The sequence below is a fragment of the Anabrus simplex genome, chromosome 2, assembly GCF_040414725.1.
Source record: "Anabrus simplex isolate iqAnaSimp1 chromosome 2, ASM4041472v1, whole genome shotgun sequence".
NCBI lineage: Eukaryota > Metazoa > Arthropoda > Insecta > Orthoptera > Tettigoniidae > Anabrus > Anabrus simplex.
Genome location: NC_090266.1, coordinates 159,185,175 through 159,206,738, shown reverse-complemented (window position 1 = coordinate 159,206,738; position 21,564 = coordinate 159,185,175). Strand labels below are relative to the sequence as shown.

At 38.7% G+C, this 21,564-nt stretch overlaps 1 protein-coding gene across 2 annotated transcripts in view; it reads right to left on the bottom strand.

The window, feature by feature from the left end:
- The window catches only part of LOC136863956 (1-phosphatidylinositol 4,5-bisphosphate phosphodiesterase delta-4), a 330,114-nt gene that overhangs the window by 66,297 nt on the left and 242,253 nt on the right, over positions 1-21,564 (bottom strand). For both annotated transcript variants that reach the window (XM_067140409.2, XM_067140410.2), the window contains exons 4-5: positions 8,427-8,556; positions 5,084-5,199 (exon numbers count right to left, since the gene is read on the bottom strand). In XM_067140409.2, the coding sequence (XP_066996510.2) occupies positions 5,084-5,199; positions 8,427-8,556 (246 nt within the window). The remainder of the gene's footprint in view (positions 1-5,083; positions 5,200-8,426; positions 8,557-21,564) is intronic.

The following is a 21,564-nucleotide window of genomic DNA, read 5'->3' as shown; positions in this document are numbered from 1 at the left end:
TGGTTAGTTTATCAGATAATCTAAACCAAAACAATCAAGTATTTGAGGTTATAGGCCTAAATCTATTGTTGTTGTTGTTGTTTGAGTCATCAGTCCATAGACTGGTTTGATGCAGCTTTCCACGTCACCCTATCATGTGCTAACCTTTTCATTTCTACATAACTATTGCATTCTACATCTGCTCTAATCTGCTTGTCATATTCAGATCTTGGTCTACCCCTACCGTTCTTACCACCTACACTTCCTTCAAAAACCAACTGAACAAGTCCTGGGTGTCTTAAGATGTGTCCTATCATTCTATCTCTTCTTCTTGTCAAATTTAATTTAGCCAAATCGATCTCCTCTCACCATTTCGATTCAGTATCTCTTCATTTGTGATTCAATCTATCCATCTCACCTTCAGCATTCTTCTGTAACACCACATTTCAAAAGCTTCTATTCTCTTTCTTTCTGAGCTTGTTATCGTCCATGTTTCACATCCATACAATGCCACGCTCCACACAAAAGTCTTCAAAAACATCTTTCTAATTCCTATATCAATCTTTGAAGTGAGCAAATTTCTTTTCTTAAGAAAGCTCTTCCTTGCTTGTGCATGTCTGCATCTTATGTCCTCCTTACTTCTGCCATCGTTAGTTACTTTACTACCCAAGTAACAATATTCATCCACTTCCTTTAAGACTTCATTTCCTAAACCAATATTTCCTGCATCACCTGCCTTCGTTCGACTGCACTCCATTACTTTTGTTTTGGACTTATTTATTTTCATCTTGTACTCCTTACCCAAGACTTCGTGCATACCATTCAGCAGATTCACGAGGTCCTCTGCAGTCTCAGATAAAATAACAATATCATCGGCAAATCTCAAGGTTTTGATTTCCTCTCCTTGGATTGCGATTCACTTTCCAAATTCCTCTTTGATTTCCTTTACTGCCTGTTCTATGTAAACATTGAAAAGGAGGGGGGACAAACTGCAGCCTTGCCTCACTCCTTTTTGGATTGCTGCTTCTTTTTCAAAGCCCTCGATTCCTATCACTGCAGACTGACTTTTATACAGATTGTAGATAATTCTTTGTTCTCGGTATCTGATACCAATCACCTTCAGAATCTTAATTAGCTTGGTGCAGTCAACATTATCAAATGCCTTTTCTAGATCTACGAATGCCATGTACGTGGGCTTGTCCTTCTTGATTGGATCCTCTAAGATCAGGCGTAAAGTCTGGATTGCTTCACGTGTTCCTACATTTCTTCTGAAGCCAACTCAACTTCAACTTGTTTTTCCATTCTTCTGTAAATGATACATGTTAAAATTTTGCAGGCTTGAGATACTAAACTAATGGTGCGGTAGTTTTCACACCTGTCAGCACCGTTTTCCTTGGGAATAGGTATAAAAACATTCTGCCGAAAATCGGATGGGACTTCTCCTGTCCCGTACATCTTACACATTAACCTTTTCTGTCCCATGTCCGAGTTAACTCGGATGTCAACATGTCTCCCGTTGTCCCATGCCCGAGTTAACTCGGATTTCAAACAGTGTGCTCTTCTCCACATCCAAGTTCAGCCTGACACTGCAGTTTTGTTGTTCATCCCTTGCTCTGTTCAGACGATAGACGATTCATAAATCATCCTACCGTATTTTGACGATAGTTATATACGTTGTGTTTTTCTCTGACATCTGTCTTCCAGGATGGGAGGACAGCAGTGTAAGGAAAACATGAAGGAAGATTATATTTTAGACATGTTTGGGAATTATGACGAGTTTGACTTTAGTGAGTATCGTTGAGGTAAGTTCCAATGTACAAAGCTGTCGACATTTCTCACACCATTGTTAAGTTCTGGTGAAGGAGCCAAGAGAAACCTCTTGCTAATGTTGTCATTCCATGACTGTTCAGTGCCTGTGTAAATACAAGGTAGTTTTAGCACATTCAGCAATTGTCGAAACATCCAGAAAAATCTGGTATGGGACATACGTAAGGCTGAAAAGAACTTGGGAATGAAAAGGTTAAACGGAATAACTTTGCCATGCTCGTTTCTCCTAAGGCAGTCAGTAATTCAGAGGGAATGTCATCAATTCCAGGTGCCTTGTTCCTATTTAGGTCACTCACAGCTCTGTCAAATTCTGACCTCAAAACTGGGTCTCCCATTTCATCAGCATCAACAGCCTCTTCTTGTTCCAGAACCAAATTATCTACATCTTTACCTTGAAACAACTGTTGGATATGTTCCTGCCATCTTTCTGCTTTGTCTTCTTTCCCTAGAAGTGGCTTTCCATCTGAGCTCTTAATATTCATACACCTCGATTTCCTTTCTCCAAAGGTTTCCTTGATTTTCCTGTATGCAGCATCTACCTTTCCTAGGGCCATACAACCTTCGACATCCTAGCACTTCTCCTTCAGCCATTCTTCCTTAGCTACCTTGCACTTTCTATCCACTTGACTCTTTAATCGTCTGTATTCTTTTCTGCCCTCTTCATCTCTAGCATTCTTGTATTTTTGTCATTCATCAATCAGGTCTAGTATCTCCTGAATTATCCACTGATTCTTAGTTGACCTTTTCTTCCTTCATAACATTTCTTCAGCAGCCCTACTGACTTCATTTTTCATGACTATCCACTCTTCCTCTATTGTGTTTCCTTCAGCCTTTTCATTTAGCCCTTGTGCAACATATTCCTTGAAACAATCCCTCACACTCTTTTCTTTCAACTTGTCTAGATCCCATCTTATTGCATTCTTTCCTTTCTTCAATTTCTGCAACTTCAGATGGCATTTCATGACCAACAAGTTGTGGTCAGAGTCCACGTCTGCTCCTGGGAAAGTTTTGCAATCCAAAAACTGGTTTCTGAATCTCTGCCTAATCATAATGAAGTCTATTTGATACCTTCCCGTGCCTCCAGGTCTCGTCCACATATACAGCCGTCATTTGAGGTGTTTGAACCAAGTATTGACAAGGACTAAATTATGACCAGTGCAGAATTCAACCAGCCGACTTTCTCTTTTGTTCCTTTGTCCCAATCCGAAATCTCCTACTGTTTTGCCTTCTCTTCCTTGGCCTACCACTGCATTCCAGTCTCCCATCACAATTAGATTCTCGTCACCTTTTACATATTGTATTCAATCTTCTATGTCTTCATATATTATTTTGATTTCCTCATCATCCGCTGAACTAGTAGGCATATAGACCTGCACTATTGTGGTGGGCATTGCTTTGGTGTCTATCTTGACGACAATAATTCTTTCACTATGCTGGTCATAGTAGCTTACCCGCTGCCCTATTTTCTTATTCATTATTAAACCAACTGCTGCATTATCCCTGTTTGATTTTGTGTTGATAATTTGGTAGTTGCCTGACCAAAAATCCTGTTCTTCCTGCCAACGTACTTCACTTATACCAACTACATCTAACTTTAGTCTATCCATCTCTCTTTTCAGATTCTCTAACCTACCACAACGATTCAAACTTCTAACATTCCACGCTCCTACTCGCAGAATGTCAGTATCCATCTTCCTGATGATCGCTCCCTCTCGTGTAGTCCCCACCTGGAGATCAGAATGGGGGACTAGTTTACCTCTGGAATACTTTACCCGGGAGGAAGCCATCATCAGTACACCATTCATACAGAGAGAGCTGCATGTCCTCGGCAGTTAGTTACGGCTGTAGTTTCCCGTTGCTTTCAGCCGTGTAACAGTATCAACACAGCTAAGCCATGTTGAGTGTTATTACAAGGCCATATCAGTCAATCATCTAGACTGCCGCCCTTGCAACTTCCGAAAGGCTGCTACCCCCCTTTCGATGAACCATTCCTTAGTCTGGTCTCTCCACAGATACCTACCCGATATGGTTGCACCTGCGGCTCGGCTATCTGCTTCATTGGGACACGCAAGCCTCCCCACTGCAGCATGGTCACATGGTTCGCAGGGGAGGAAATCTATTGTATCCAGTCAAAATACCTAACTTATTTCTTACAACATAAATTGAAAACGACATGGATTTCTCCCGCCTTTCTTTCATTATTTTCTGCCTCCATTTCAAACTCGAGTATCGCCACAGTGATCAAGAGATATTAGAAGAACTTCACCCAACCTTCACGGCCTGTGATGTAGCCACGCCACTGACTGAATAGCATACGCTCATCGCCTGCCTACCCGTTGGCTTACGGTGCTGGAAGTCCGTGGGACGGAATGCCCAGTGTGAGCACCTCTGGGATACACAAAGAAACGTCACGTGGACTCCTAGAAAATCAACCTAAAGGTACCCGTCAATCTTTAGTAATGGTATGGGAGCAGGGTTCTTTATGTACGTATATTGTAAAAGAAAAAGTACTTGCAAGAAATGTATAAATGAAGTTTTACTCTATTTTGTAAACCTTTACTTTTTATAAGACCGGCTCAAATTGCACGGAACCTTGAACTACTTGGACTCTACTGTATGTAAAGTGGATGACTTGTTCAGACCATGTGGCATCAGGAAGAGCATCCAGCTTTAAGCCCCAAGCCACAATCAAAACAAGTCTGAGTGACTCCAGTGGCCCCAGAATTACCTGGGATAAATTGAAGAATGAAGAAATATGTGACAACATGATAAGAAATGGAAAGCAGTACCTTTTAAAAGGCTTTACGCTCATGTAATACAAACATAGGCTTCTCAAGGTTTGATTTATTCATGATGCAAAAAATTATCAGAAATCATCTGGCATCAAAAATGGAAGACTTACCATAGTTTAGGAATTTCAAAGCCAGAGCAAATTTTAAGGAAATTTAATGAGAGCTTTGTTAAATGTGCCCTGCAAACTAACCATTATATACCTTTGAGTAAACTCTTGACAAATGTTAGAAGAGATTATGACTGAATGTTTGAAATGGAATGAAGTCTATAATAATCAGGACAAGACATTACATTGAAGTAGAGCTAACTTAGTGAGTATTCCATGATACTTGAAGAGTAAAATTTTAAATACAACCATGAAATTAATTCTTCTGTCAAAGGGAGTCAGAATTTCCACTGAAATTACATGTTTAAGTTGAAATGGAATACTAAACTTTATTAATCTTTTTCATAATCTCCTTGTGGATGGGTTCAGTTTTCTTACCTGGTGAAGAGTTCCTTGATTTCTGGTCTGGTCATTAACTCCATGAAGAAATCGACAAACTCTTCAGAATCTAAAACTTGTTCATCATTTTTTGTGTTCTTGTTTGTATTTGCTTTCTGCAAAAACATAAAAGTATATGTTTTAAAGTCATATTTCAGAAAATACATTTTTCAAATGGCATATAAGGAAACAGTTAAAATATGGGAGAAAATGACACTGAACTCAGGTATAACAGTCCATTAGGGACTTTGCCTGTCAAGATCACTGCTGCGCAGCCAGATGGCTTAGATGATCAGTGTGATGACAGCCTCAGCCATACTGATGAAGTTCACTGCCTCTCCTATCAGACAGCTCCTAACGTGGTCTCGCAAGGCCAGGAATAGAACTCGAGGGACCTCTGAGTAAGAGGAAGGCACACTAACCCTACATCACAGGGCTGGCAAATTAAGGTATAATCAACAAATATTTTGATGATGATGATGATGATGATGATGATGATTATGATGATGATGATGGTGATGATGCTTGTTTAAAGGGGTCATCGGCCCCTAATGGTATGAAATGAGACTAAATGTAATGACAATTTAAAAATCCAAAACTCATCCACTGACCAGAATTCAAAATGTGATGATGAAGAATGAATGGATGAATATTCATTTAAAATAATCAGCAGATCCAACTTGCAATATTGAAAGTTAAAAATAATTCCAAAATTAATCCACTGACTAGAATTCAAGAAAAGAGATGATGAACAATGATTATGAACCTAAAACAATCAGTGAATCTGACCTGCAATGCTCCTCCTTCCCAGAAACTATCTTAAAACAGTAGTATGTACTGGCCAAGGGGCTGCTTCCAAAGCACAATCCTGAATCAATGATGCTTGTTGTCTAAAGAGGTCCAAAATCCAGGTCAATGGCCCCTTATAATGGTACTTATCACTAGGAAAGTAACAACCATGGTATTTCTCATGTAGCGGTACTAATTTTGAGTAACAGACTTATGGTGTTCCACACATTGTGGTACTACTCGCAGGTAATGTAGTACGCACAGGTAAAGCAGACTTATGGTGCTTCTCACATTATGGCACCACTTATAGGCAACACAAACCCATGGTGTTCCTCAATACTTACTCCTTGGCGCTACAGCCCCTGTAGGACCTTGGCCTCCTGGACAATCTCCACCCACTCTTCTCTGTTGACTGCTCTAACTCCCATCCATCTCAAAACCTCCTCCACGCTGTCCTTCTGGTTTCCCATCAAAGACTTTCTTTACTGTCCTGTTCTCTGTCATTCTTTCTACATGTCCCAACCATTGCAGTCTACTACTCCTTATTTCTGCTACTATATCTGGTCTATTATACAACTCTCTGATTTCCTTATTATTTCTGATTTGCCAGAGTTCATCATCCTATATTGGTCCATAGACTCTCCTAAGTATCTTCCTTTCCCATCTCTGTAGCAACTCCTCATCACCTTGTGTCATTGTCCAAGTCGCTGCACCATACATCACCACAGGTCTCATTACCATGCAATAAACAGTCAGCATCAGATTCCTACTAAGACTCCTTGCTTTAAATACCTTGCCTAAGGAAAAGTAACTCCTATTACCTGCTGCTATCCTAGCATGTATTTCTTCCTTCATATCATTATTTTCAACTACCATTAACCCTAGATATTTAAAGCTTTTGCAGCGTTCATATTCTTTCCCATTTAAATTCACATATTTTTTTTGCTTTATTATACTTTTTCCTAGACACTAACATGTACTTAGTTTTTGACTGATTAATCGTCAGTCCCATCTCGGCCCCATTTTTTTCTAGAACTTCTCTTCCAGATCCAGTTTCCTCCTCGATAGCAAATCAATATCATCTGCATATGCAAGGTCTTGTGTCACTCAATTAAACAATGTTCCACCCGGGTTGCTCCCTTGTATTATTCGCATTACCCTCTCCAAAACAATGTTAAACAGAAGGATGGAGAGTACATCACCCTGTTGTAATCCTTTGTTAACTTCAAAAGCTTTAGATGAAGTACCCTCAACCTTTACTTTACATACTGTTGTCGCTAGAGTCATTTGGACCAATCTTGTCAGTTTGTTAGGTATTCCTGCCTCTTTCATTGCCTTCCATAACTGATCCCTTCTGATACTATTATATGCTTGTTTAAAATCAACAAACAGCTGGTAAACATCAATGTTATACTCATAACATTTTTCAAGGATCTGTCTGATAGTAAAATCTGGTCCGTAGTAGATCTGTTAATTCCAAAGCCGCACTGGTAATCTGCTAGATATTCTTCAACGTATGGTCTCAGCCTTCCAGCTATGATTTTTACTAAGATTTTAAAGCAATACATAGCAGTGCTATTCCTCTATAATTTCCACAGTCTGCTTTATCATGTTTCTTATGTATAGGGCAGAGTATTGCTATATTCCATTGCTCTGGCATTTTCTCCTTTTGCCATATCTCTACCATAACTTCATGCAACCACCTTCTTAGTTTCTCACCTACATATTTTATAATTTCTGCAGTAATGTTGTCTTCTCCTGTTGCCTTATTGCTTTTAAGAGCATTGATTCCATCTTTAACTTCTTGCAATGTAGGTTCCTTGATTGATTCCAGGTCCACCTCTTCTCTACTTTGTTCCTGCCTACTCTCTTCTGTCTGCACATCTTCGACCTCACCTTCCAATCCTGACTCCTTATTCAGTAGTTCACTAAAATATTCCACCCATCTAACATCTTATCTTTACCTCCAATCAGATTTCCCTCCTTATCTTTACAGAAAACTGCTCTTGGTTGAAATCCTTTCTTTATATCATTTACCCTTACATAAAACTGTCTAGTTTCCTGAGCAGTCTTTCTCTTTTTTCGACTATTGATGTAACACATAACACTTTCAACAAATACTTTTCCATTCTGTTCCATGATGATAAATTCTCTCCTTCTAGACATTCTTAATAAGAATTTCATATAATTAGGTTATAGAATTTGGGCTCATTTCAGTGAAATTGTCTTGAATCTCATTTAAATCCATCAAATGTCACCTTACTTAAGTTTAAATCTTCACTGAGTATTATGATCTCCAGGTATGTAGGAAACAAAGTATCCTCTAAGGAACATTCAAAAAATTATTTTAAGAAGGAAAAAATTACCGTGTGTGACAACTAAGCGGTGTGGGTCATGCAGCCGTAAGCTTGCTTATGTATGTACGTATGTATGTATGTATGTATGTATGTATGTATGTATGTATGTATGTATGTATGTATGTATGTATGTATGTATGTATGTATGTATGTATGTATGTATGTATGTATGTATGTATAACTTTTACATTACTTACTTCAAATATCTTTCTTGCTACTTTTGTAGTTATTTTGACATTGAGCATGTTTAGTAGTTTCAAACTTTCTTCAAAATTCAGGTTTCCATCGTTATCAATATCAGCCTCTTGAAACTGTTGCAACAGCCACCTGAAATCAGAATATGCAGTGAATACATAGTTATCAGCACTTGAAGAAAAGTACGACAAAATGTTTTTGATATCCAAGATGGGAGAGGGGTGGGCATTGTGCGACACACATGACCCATTTATCAAGGAAATCACTGTGCTTAATTTAAGTGTCAAAGCTTGAAGAAATTAAAAGTTCTTTGGTTTCTAATGTCAGTAAAAGTACTATAGCACACAAGTTACACTTTTCATTATCTGAATATGATTATGGCAGATGATATAACATTATATAAATTATACACCAGAAAGAAATTCACACCAATCACTCTGAATAGAAACATCATAGAAAAGAATAGGCTAATCTGCAAGATACAAATGTATAATAAGTTAAATCAATAACAATAATAATGATGATGTTCGGCACCATTAATCCCATCTAGTGGTGGGATCCAGTATGTGGCTCAAAGAGCACTGGCCTGTCTCGGTTTAGGTCATTTCATGGGCATCTTTCTGATGACTTTCATGAATTATCTGTATGATAAGAGCAATGCCAAATTCTTTTCTGAACGCTGCATTGGAAACACAATCCAGCCTCATGAGGCTAGCTGACCATCTAAGCACCTTTGTCTCCAAACTGCTCTTTCATAGTTGGTCACGACTGTTCTGTACCATAAGCATGATAGAATGGACACTGGTAAGACAGACATTCAACTAGAGATTGTCTTTCCTTCAACAATCTCAGATGATGTCATATTGTTCATAACATTGTCCAAGCTGCATTAATCCTTACTTTAGCCTCTTGGATAAGCTGGTTATCATCAGCAATCATAGACACAAGATATTTGAACATATGAAATCACGGTAGGTCCTTGCATTAACTTTGAGATTTTCCAGTTTTTGGCGGGCTTGACATCGTATATTAGGAATTCTTTTTGCCAAATCCCAAGTCAATTGCATCAATTGATTGTTTTATTCTTGGGTGTCTGTGAGAATAATCTTGTTCTTGGCAGCTAACATGACAGTCACTGCAGTGTGTCCAGCTTTTCAGCTGCTATAACAGTGTCCAATTCAAAGAAGAAAAGAAGTAGCAACGCAGCCAAGCCCGTGGTGGATGCCAATTGTACTGCAGAAGTTATCAGACACTCCTGCAGTGGTCTGATATTGCTTCTGCCTCTGCACCCAACTGGCAAGGTACTCTGCGACACAAAGTTCTTGAAGTGCTAGTCAAAGCACATCATGTGATACGAGATCGAAAGCTTTCATGATGTAAAAAAAAAAAAAACTGGTTAAAAATATAATAATGTTATATGTGTAACAATTGTTTCAATAGCTACTGGTCTTAACAGACTTTGGGGAGTAGGAATTTTGTCCTACAGGGGAGCTTATCTTGCCAGAAGCATACATGGAAACTCCACATATTCTGAACATCCTCAAATGCTTCTGACATCAGTTGGGAACAAACCCACTACCTTGGAAACAGACCAACAACTAACTGACTGCACCACTAAGGTCAGTAAATCAAAACTTTCATTCCCTTAAACTAACTTCACTATCTTACAATTAAACAGGTACAATTTCTACAGGTACCATTCCAAACTTAAAAATAAGATCTAATTGGAAAATTCTGACACCTACATTATATATTATCCATATTTTAAATGTGTATAATTAATCATGGTAATTTCCTGACAGACTCAATCCTCTACAATCAATATAAAATGCTCCCAATGAGAAAACGGGAACAGTAATTCCTGACGCTTGTCTTATTTTAAGAAATCATATTTGTCTAGCAGGGTTCTCAGAAGAATATGGCAAACAAATATCTTCTTGAAATTTAAACCTGAAATTATTCAAAACTCATAGTAATAAAACAGTTTCAACTCAGTATTTCTTAACTGATGCTCTCTATTACCTCCATATTGGTGTAGGGTTTGTTTACAGTGTATATCGATGGTGTTCTGGCAAATGGTTGCTACTCACAAATCATGAATTTTTCAGTAGAGCAAGAAAACAATTTGATGATGTTAAATTACTAAAACAGAGAGCACTCATGCTGACAAAATGTGTAGTTACTTTAAGAAATGTTTAGTTTATTTCTTTATTTTTTAATTATGATGTCACATTCATTAATCATAATTAATTACAGTAGAAGTCCGTTATAGCGAGAATTCATAGCGGCGAAAAATTTACTCGCTATAACGGATTGTCGTTATATCAGATTTTTGTATAAAAGTCGGAAAACCCTTCATGCACTTTAAAATCGGTATTAAACGGCAATCAGTTTGTTCAAAACTTGCGTTTCCGCAGATGATATCCACACTACGACTTACTTGTTTGTTATTTTTCGCAATCCGATACTACGTGAAAGTGTATGTTTAATTTCATTCTGAAAAAAATATAGATCCGTATTTCTCCGAATCCAAGATGAACCCCACTTTTTCCTTTAAAAAATTTAAATCAGGCTTAAAACGAAGTTTGTAAAATCATACAGGCCTACGCATTTTTAGACTATTTTTAGACGCCGAACGACTTTCGTCACGCCGTATTTCTTTTTTTTAATCGGCTGCACAATTATTCTTTATTTCCGCGGGTTAAAGGACCATTAACTTAACATTGGCATCATAATACCGAAGAGAACTCGTTGAAAACTTTCCGGCAATACCTGTTCCATGCGTCTCTACAATACAACGATCCATCAGGAAATTACTTTTACGCAGCGTCAGATATAACCGGTTACCGCTACACGCACGTCTCGCTTGTCGGGTGCGGCCAAATTCAACGGCTAGCGATATATATAGTAGGGCCCACGAGAGTTGAAGTCTGACAGGCGAGCGGCGAAAGCTGTACTATAACTACGAAGTACGCTGTGTTGTCATAGTTACCTCCATTTGCAGCCTACCACCCTTTCATACAGGCTGAGTGTTTAATAAAACATGTAGGCCTAGGCCTAATACAATTCGTTTACCTTAACCGGTTCCTAAGCTCGTGTTAATAATTCCAGCATTTAAGACAGAACACGACATTATCGATATTTATAAAAGATTTCATAATCACTAACAAAATCATCAGTTTCTGACAATAACCTCAACAAATGCACATGTTAATCACAGAATATAACAACACTACCCACATTGATAGTTTTTTTATTATTTAACTCCGATTGTTAACGGTACCTGTACAATTAAAAAATTATCTACGGTATAATAAACACAATAAGAAGACGATACTTCATCGAGAAAAGAAATCAGTCAGAATATGAATGGCAAAAGTGACAGAGCAAGCCAACCCACGTGGTGATAGCGTCCTAAAATGTTGCAACTCTGTTATCGTTGCCATAGCAACAGGCCATTTTCGAGCAGCGTTAGTCAACTTTTTCTCGCCGGTGGCGCTAAACGTCAGACTTCAACTCTCGTGGGCCCTACTTTAGGCCTAATCGCGAACGTTGAAAGTCAACGATCGAGTTTATTGCGCCACGGTATGGCCATTCCGCCCTTGCGTTTTTCGTGCACATACCTCACAATTTCATCATCAACTTCTTTAAAGCGTCCTTGTTGCGGACCACTGAATGCATTTTTTTTGTACAGTACGCATTTTTTTTAGCTCTTTGTCTTCACGCGAACGCCAAATATTGGCTTTAGTTAGGCCTATGCCGTATTTTCTTGCGGCTGCACAATTATTCTACATTTCCGAGTGTTTAATAAACATTAACTTAAAATTGGCATCATAATATCGACTAGAACGCGTTGAAAATTTGCCGGCAATACCTTTTCCACGTATCTTTACAATACGACTATCCATCACGAAAATATTCCTGCTGTCTATAAACCTTAATTTTACTGAGCGTCAAGTACAATAGACGCGTTATGACTCTGCCACTGAGTAACCATGGCTTTTCTAAGAATTCGAAGGGTCGCATGTTTTGATGCCATTCTGCAGATTTGAGAAACACACAGGCACTGTACACTGTACAACCGGTAGCGATGTGTAGTAAAGAGGCGGTCGTTTATTGTCAATGAGTTCTGTGCGCGTGTGAAAAGAAGCAGCGTGGTTACCGCGGTAGTTGCCAGTGGTATCCATTAACTTACTGTTAGGCCGCGAATGCAACAACCCTTGAGTTTTCGCATGAGATTCTGAGGAGAAAAAAAAAGTCTTAGATTCGGAGAAATGCGGTACCGTATCACTCCAGAGATTTCTGTGGCAAACACCTCAGCTTTCTTCTTCAAACAGCGTCACCTAACCTAACCGTATATGTAGCCTATCATGAAAACATATTTGAAACGCATGTAGAGAAATAACCTCCTCGCGAAAAATTTACATGTAAATAGACGTAACTAGACGCGAGAAGATATGAAATATCCTCTGAAATCAGTGATGTACTCTGCCATATCTTGAGGTGTATGACATTCTTACCTAATTTCCGTATATAACACTAAAATTAAGATATCGTTTATTCAGTCTTTATTTTTACGAGTTAACAACTGCTATCGGCCACGTAATTTACGCATTTATTACGAAAACGTGTTATACTCTTTCATTTCGAATTTTCTTTAGAGAACTGCAGTCGATGGGTATTACTAATCAACTCCAACATCGCCTCTGAATGTCAACGAGAGAGCTCGCAAATGCACAAAGTGAGAAAACTATACCGTACCGAAGATGATCGATCGCATTTTGTTGCAAACGTTTCAGTTTTCTTATTCCAACAGCGTCACGTATCCTAACTTAACCGTACTATACGTATGATGAAAACACACTTCAAGCGCCGGTAGAGAAATTATACCTTTCTCACTATAAATTTTCATAATAGCCTTTCCGTAATTTAACCAGACGCGACAAAATACAAACTAACCTATGAAATCAATTAAGCACTCTGCCATATCTCGAGGTGTATCCCATTCTTACTTAATTGCAGTATTTAGCCTCAAAATTAAGCGGTCGTTTAGTCAGCAATAATTTTTAAGGAGTTAACAACTGTTATTGGACACGTTATTTACGCATTTATTACGAAAATATGTTCTCTTTCATTTCGAATTTTTCTTTACGGAACAGCTGTCGACGGATATTACTAATCGACTCCGACATCGCCTTCGAATGTCGACGGGAGAAATCGCTAGTGCGCATAGCGAGGAAACGATGCCGAAGGTAATCGATTGCATGCAATATCATCGCTGGGGTGCATAAATATCGGTAACGGAAAAAATCGCGCGCGCTTAATCGCTCGTAATAACGGATGCGCCAGTGATAGAGTTCTCGCTGTAACCGAAGGACGATACACAGTTTAATATAGGAATTTTGAAGGGACAGAAAAAAGTCGTCGCTATAACGAAGTTCTCGTCATATGCCGTACTCGCTATATCGGAATTCTACTGTAATTAATAAAAAATGCTATATAATATCTAAACAAAATACGTTCTGAAGTGCACTAGCAGGTATCAAACAAGTACGTGAAACATTTCATTCTAAATGGAAATTCTAAGTTCCCATGGAGGGAATTAGATTCTTTTCCACCAATAGAGCATATCAAAAATCAGATCAAAAATTAGATGGATGGCTTTTCCGGCGTTTGCTCTATTAACCAGCGTTTCGTCTTAGGTCTGACACTAGACTCTTCAGAGTGGGATGTGTCAGACCCTACCCACTGACGCTGGGGTGTATGCAGGTGAACTTATCAGAAGCTTATTTATGAAGCACAGTCTGATAACTGCATACGGGAGATAAAACTCCACAATGGAATTAATGCCCGCCTAGCAATTCCAAATGGAAATTCTAAGTTCCCATGGAGGGAATTAGATTCTTTTCCACCAATAGAGCATATCAAAAATCAGATCAAAAATTAGATGGATGGCTTTTCCGGCGTTTGCTCTATTAACCAGCGTTTCGTCTTAGGTCTGACACTAGACTCTTCAGAGTGGGATGTGTCAGACCCTACCCACTGACGCTGGGGTGTATGCAGGTGAACTTATCAGAAGCTTATTTATGAAGCACAGTCTGATAACTGCATACGGGAGATAAAACTCCACAATGGAATTAATGCCCGCCTAGCAATTCCAAATGGAAATTCTAAGTTCCCATGGCCGGAAAAGCCATCCATCTAATTTTTGATCTGATTTTTGATATGCTCTATTGGTGGAAAAGAATCTAATTCCCTCCATGGGAACTTAGAATTTCCATTTGGAATTGCTAGGCGGGCATTAATTCCATTGTGGAGTTTTATCTCCCGTATGCAGTTATCAGACTGTGCTTCATAAATAAGCTTCTGATAAGTTCACCTGCATACACCCCAGCGTCAGTGGGTAGGGTCTGACACATCCCACTCTGAAGAGTCTAGTGTCAGACCTAAGACGAAACGCTGGTTAATAGAGCAAACGCCGGAAAAGCCATCCATCTAATTTTTGATCTGATTTTTGATATGCTCTATTGGTGGAAAAGAATCTAATTCCCTCCATGGGAACTTAGAATTTCCATTTGGAATTGCTAGGCGGGCATTAATTCCATTGTGGAGTTTTATCTCCCGTATGCAGTTATCAGACTGTGCTTCATAAATAAGCTTCTGATAAGTTCACCTGCATACACCCCAGCGTCAGTGGGTAGGGTCTGACACATCCCACTCTGAAGAGTCTAGTGTCAGACCTAAGACGAAACGCTGGTTAATAGAGCAAACGCCGGAAAAGCCATCCATCTAATTTTTGATCTGATTTTTGATATGCTCTATTGGTGGAAAAGAATCTAATTCCCTCCATGGGAACTTAGAATTTCCATTTGGAATTGCTAGGCGGGCATTAATTCCATTGTGGAGTTTTATCTCCCGTATGCAGTTATCAGACTGTGCTTCATAAATAAGCTTCTGATAAGTTCACCTGCATACACCCCAGCGTCAGTGGGTAGGGTCTGACACATCCCACTCTGAAGAGTCTAGTGTCAGACCTAAGACGAAACGCTGGTTAATAGAGCAAACGCCGGAAAAGCCATCCATCTAATTTTTGATCTGATTTTTGATATGCTCTATTGGTGGAAAAGAATCTAATTCCCTCCATGGGAACTTAGAATTTCCGTTTGGAATTGCTAGGCGGGCATTAATTCCATTGTGGAGTTTTATCTCCCGTATGCAGTTATCAGACTGTGCTTCATAAATAAGCTTCTGATAAGTTCACCTGCATACACCCCAGCGTCAGTGGGTAGGGTCTGACACATCCCACTCTGAAGAGTCTAGTGTCAGACCTAAGACGAAACGCTGGTTAATAGAGCAAACGCCGGAAAAGCCATCCATCTAATTTTTGATCTGATTTTTGATATGCTCTATTGGTAGAAAAGAATCTAATTCCCTCCATGGGAACTTAGAATTTCCATTTGGAATTGCTAGGCGGGCATTAATTCCATTGTGGAGTTTTATCTCCCGTATGCAGTTATCAGACTGTGCTTCATAAATAAGCTTCTGATAAGTTCACCTGCATACACCCCAGCGTCAGTGGGTAGGGTCTGACACATCCCACTCTGAAGAGTCTAGTGTCAGACCTAAGACGAAACGCTGGTTAATAGAGCAAACGCCGGAAAAGCCATCCATCTAATTTTTGATCTGACATTTCATTCTTTCGGAAAAATTTGGCCATTTAAAAAAAACTAGATAACATTTTTCTTAGTTAAGTTTATGTTACACAATTTATTCAGAGGTGTTATCTTCACCTCTCTCAGATGGAACATCTGATACAATATCACTAGAAGATAATGATTTATATTCGCAGTGGTATTTACGTAAGCGATTGTTTGGTCACCCACTGTTTTGCTTGTTTACCTTTTGGCTCATGTCTGCCTCTTCTGCCTTCTTGAGGAGATCCTATGACAGTCTAATTGTTGAGGCAGTTTTTCTCAGAAAAACTGATAGTACCGAGGAAAAACACTTTACACACTTGCACTTTCGTTATCTGCTGGCAAGAAGTATTTCATAGTTGCTTTCTTTCTACTGTCATGGCCTTTCACATAGATTAATTTTTTGTTCTCTTTCTTAACATTATTTATAATAAAGCTGGATTGTTGTTTATTGTCACCTAATTTCTAAAAGCCTGAGCAAATTGTTTTTAGTTTGTCCTGATACAAGTGTTTGTCACAATCATAAACACAAGTTTCTTTGCATGTGTCTAACTTGGGCTTCTATGCGGGCTTTTCAAAACTTTGCTATTTTTATGTTCCATACCAAGTCCCTTTTTCCTTAGATTCTCCTTCCTTTCACTTACATGATGTTTTCTAATTTGAAAATCAACTGCCTCTTCATTACTTAGATTGTTGTTGCTCTCACAATCACCATGACCACTTTCATTCTGTTCCATTTGTGTATCGTACTGTTGTGTTTCTTCTAATTCTTCTGCAACATATTCTAATTATAACACATGCTGATTGTTTGTACTCCAACATGGGATTCTTGGTTTGTTTTGTCATGTTCTGTATGCATTTCACATTGGTTTGTTTGTGTTATGCCGGGCTGAGTGGCTCAGACGGTTAAGGCGCTGGCCTTCTAACCCCAACTTGGCAGGTTCGATCCTGGCTCAGTCCGGTGGTATTTGAAGGTGCTCAAACACGACAGCCCCGTGTCGGTAGATTTACTGGCACATAAAAGAACTCCTGCGGGACTAAATTCCGGCACCTCGGCGTCTCCGAAGACCTTAAAATGTAGTTAGTGGGACGTAAAACAAATAACATTATTATTATTATTATTATTATTATTGTTTGTGTTATGGCATGTACATGTTCTGCAATAACATATTCTACTTCTGGAGGAATCATTGCCATATTTCCGACTCACATATATCCAAATGGAAATTCTAAGTTCCCATGGAGGGAACTAGATATTTTTCCACCAATAGAGCATATAAAAAAATCAGATAAAAAATTAGATGTAGGGTTTTTCCGGCGTTTGCTTTATTAACCAGTGTTTCATCTTAAGTCTGACACTAGACTCGTCAGAGTGGGAAGTGTCAGACCCTACCCACTGACGCTGGGGTGTATGCAGGTGAACTTATCAGAAGCTAGGCGGGCATTAATTCCATTGTGGAGTCTTATCTCCCGTATGCAGTTATCCGACTGTGCCTCTTAAATAGGCTTCTGATAAGTTCACCTGCATACACCCCAATGTCAGTGGGTAGGGTCTGACACATCCCACTCTGATGAGTCTAGTGTCAGACTTAAGACGAAACACTGGTTAATAGAGCAAACGCCGGAAAAACCCTACATCTAATTTTTTATCTGATCAGATATATCCATCGTGGTCACTTCCTGGGAGTGCCCATTGTCATTTACCGAAATACTTCCACTTTCACAGTCGACACGAATTCTATTACTTCCTCTTTCAACATACACTGAGTCCAAAATACTGCCCGATGAATTTATAATGGGAATATTCTCACAATTTGTTGAGATTCCTGAAACATGTTTGAAATGGTCACTAACAGCATGTGCCTCTTTACAGTCTTCAGGCATGTATCCTGGTCTTCTGAAACATCACCCTCAGAAGATGGTTCCAAAGCCTTTTCAACAAGTTTCCTTGATCTTTAAAACATTGTGCTGAAATAGATATATTGGAAAATCAATAAATTAATAAGGCTGCTATAATGAGAAATCTCACCTTATTTTATGGAAATTTCAGTCTAGCACTTATGGTATGCAATTCAAAATTCCAGATGTGCTACCATAACACAGAACAACACTGAAGTGCTGAACTATTGCTGTTGTCATTATTGAATAAGAGTGCCAATGTTGAATCACAGTAACATTTTCTTAATAACACTATTTTAAGCAATTAGTTCAAAAATATTATAATTAGTCTTTTTTACAAATTTATGTTAAATTAAAATTCTGCTGTGTTGTTACATCGTTTACTCTGTTCTTTTCCATTCTCAAAATAGCAGAATTACTTATCAAACTACTGTCGTGGGTTACAACCTTTTGCCAGTTGCAAGTCCGTATGATGTTCCTTCTCAGGTAGGCGTATTCCACGAGGTAATGGGTTATGACATTTTGCCAGTTACATTTTGCCAGTTACAATTAGGTGTGAGGTTCCTCCTCAAGTAGGTGTATTCCATGAGGTAATGGGTTACGACCTTTTGCCTGTTTCAGACCTGACCACTCGTTGGATACAACTCAATTTTAAACCCTAATAAAATAAATTTTTGGTTATTTGTGGCATACAACCTTTTGTCAGTACATGCATAAGACGGAAATCGACTGAAATAAGTAATAAAAAAAAACAAATTTTCAAAAAATGTGGTTTATGACCTTTTGCCAGAACACCATCAATATGGTCTGAACATCAAGTAATCCCAGAAAATAATTTATAGTTGATACGTTAGAGGGACCTAGATATCTCTGCCATTTTCTTCAATGTGGAGATGGCACATTTATGCTGAGCTAAGTGGCTCAGACTGTAGAGTACTGCTCTTCCGACTTCAGACTGATGAGTTTGATCCTGGCTCAGTTCAGTGGTATTTGAAGGTGCTCAAATATAAGAGCCCCATGCTACATGCAAGAACTCCTACAGGAAAATCTTTGGAGTCTTCAAAAGCCACGAAAGTAGTTAGTGGGACGTAAAAGTCAATAACATTATACAGAGCGGCCCACCTAAGTTTCTTAACGCCAATAATTTTCTACTGGCTTAAGATAGTGACGAGTGGTTTACACTTAGGTGGATAACATTTAAGAGACGCATAAAAGAATGTGCAATATGTGTCCCTGATTGATAAGTATGGAGACAGCGATATTTTCTTTAAAAATAAATAGCACGGAGGGAGAGCACCCTTCAGGGTCTCCCTTGCTGGCCTCTCACAGCTAATGCCCATGCTACTTGAGGTACAGTAAATCTACCGACACGAGGTGACGTATTTGAGCACCTTCAAATACCACCGGACTGAGCCAGGATTGAACCTGCCAAGTTGGGGTCAGAAGGCCAGTGCCTCAACTGTCTGAACCACTCAGCCCAATGAGACAAATATTTTGGAGCAGTCTGTGTGAAGCCTCCCACCTTTACCCTTTGCTTCCATCTGAACTTACCCATAACACAAGCTCCTGGTTTGATTTCTGGTGAGTCTAAAGATTTAAATTCTGTATTTAAGGTTAGAGTAGCATTTGCTGAAGCCTTGCAGGACTAACCGAGAGCCACTTGATACAAGAGGCCAACAGAATTGGTCACGAAAGCCAAGCAGTGTGGCTGAGAATGTTAACATGCTGACCACGTGGCACTCCTGGGCAGTATTCATCATGGCAAGTCCAAGGCCCTCAATTGACTGACTGTTTTGTTGTCCACATGCCTATGCAGCCTATCATCCTTCACTCTAAACATCTTTCTTATGAGAAGTTTATGATTTATACAGGCAAAAGGCTGCATCATATCAACCTGAAAACAAATTTCTATTGTCCAGCCACTGTGTTTCCTTCAGCTTATCTTTTTCTTTTTTACAAATTGGTTGTGGTGTTGTTTGACCATACAGACAGCCTCAATTTATATTTCTGACACATGTTGATGAAACTTATTTTACCTTATTGATTTAAATGTCGTTTGTACTGGGCAAGATGTAACAAACTTATATTTGAGACAAACACAGACACATACAGGGTCTCTCTTATAAAACCAGACTGAGCTCACAGTATTTGTACTCTGCGCTCCAGTAGCTGCCTCAGCCCAACTTACATCATGTGCAGCCGTCCTGCTTTAAGCACGTATACAATCTTACATGAAACTAGCAAGATAACCATGCTTCACTGCAGTTTTAAACTGAAAGTTATTATTCAAAGTTTTACATTTTGCAGAGTCCACTGTCAGCTGGGCCTGTAAAATACATCCTCAGTTTGTATGTCAAACAGTTTTTGGGGAATGATTATTTGTTTTCTGATCTAACACTCATTTGATACCCCATACGGAAGAATTTGAATGATTTAGACCCTATATTATTTTTACATCTAGGACCTAAAAGCAACCAACCTGTGAAATTTTGATTTTGTACATCAAACAGTAATGGAGGAATGAATACTTTTTTAATGGGTGAATATTTTTAAATATTTATTAACATCTAGGATATAAAAGATCACCTTTCATTAAAAAAAAACGTTCGAGACTGAAACGGTTTTGGATGAATGGATGTTATGTTTTTGAGAGTCAAACACCATCTAAACCTCTTAGGGGAGAAATATTTTGAAGTATACGACATTTTGCACCTAGGACATAAAAGAAAAGACCCTCCTCGTAAAATTACAACTTTGTTCATCAAACCATTTTGGAGGGATGAATAACTTCGTTTATGGAGCTGACCTCATTTAACACTTTAGGGTAGGAACATTTAAGAATATCTCCTACTTCACACCTAGGATTTAAAATATATACTGCTATTTTGAATTTTGTCTTTGTACGTTAAACCGTTTTGAAGGAAGGAATATATTTGTTTTTGGATCTTAACGCCCATTTAACTCTCTGAGGGGTTAAATTTGTTTCAAAACTTCTGTTGTTTAACACATAGGATATCATTTGAAATTTTAATTTCATAATTCAAACGTTTTCATATAAATGCATATTTTCGACATCTTTCCTCACCCCCCCCCCCCCCCACCCAGTCAAAACCCCTTAGGGGTGTATTGTTTTAAGTCCACTTCTTATTTGTATAATCATAAAAAAATTCAATTCCGGATTTTCTGTACACCAATAGCAAGAGTTACGACTGTTCAAATGACCATTAAGATGAAACCAGGCCTCATCCGAAAAGAACACAAGCTGTGGGTCGAATAAACAATCATTCAATGATGCAAGATACCATTCACAATGTCCGATTCTTGTGGCTGTATCAGCAGGTTTTAAACAATGGGCCTGTGTAAACCTGTACAGTTTGATGTGTAACAGCTTTGTAGCTCTGTGTGCAGGAGGAACTGAAAAACCTACCTGTGCTAATTTTGTGAGTGAATTATTCAGTGACCATTCAAGATTCGCACCAATATCATCTAGCTTTTCCTCTGTTAAAACTGTTTTTGATGTTGCTTGGTGATGATGCTTCTTGTTTTA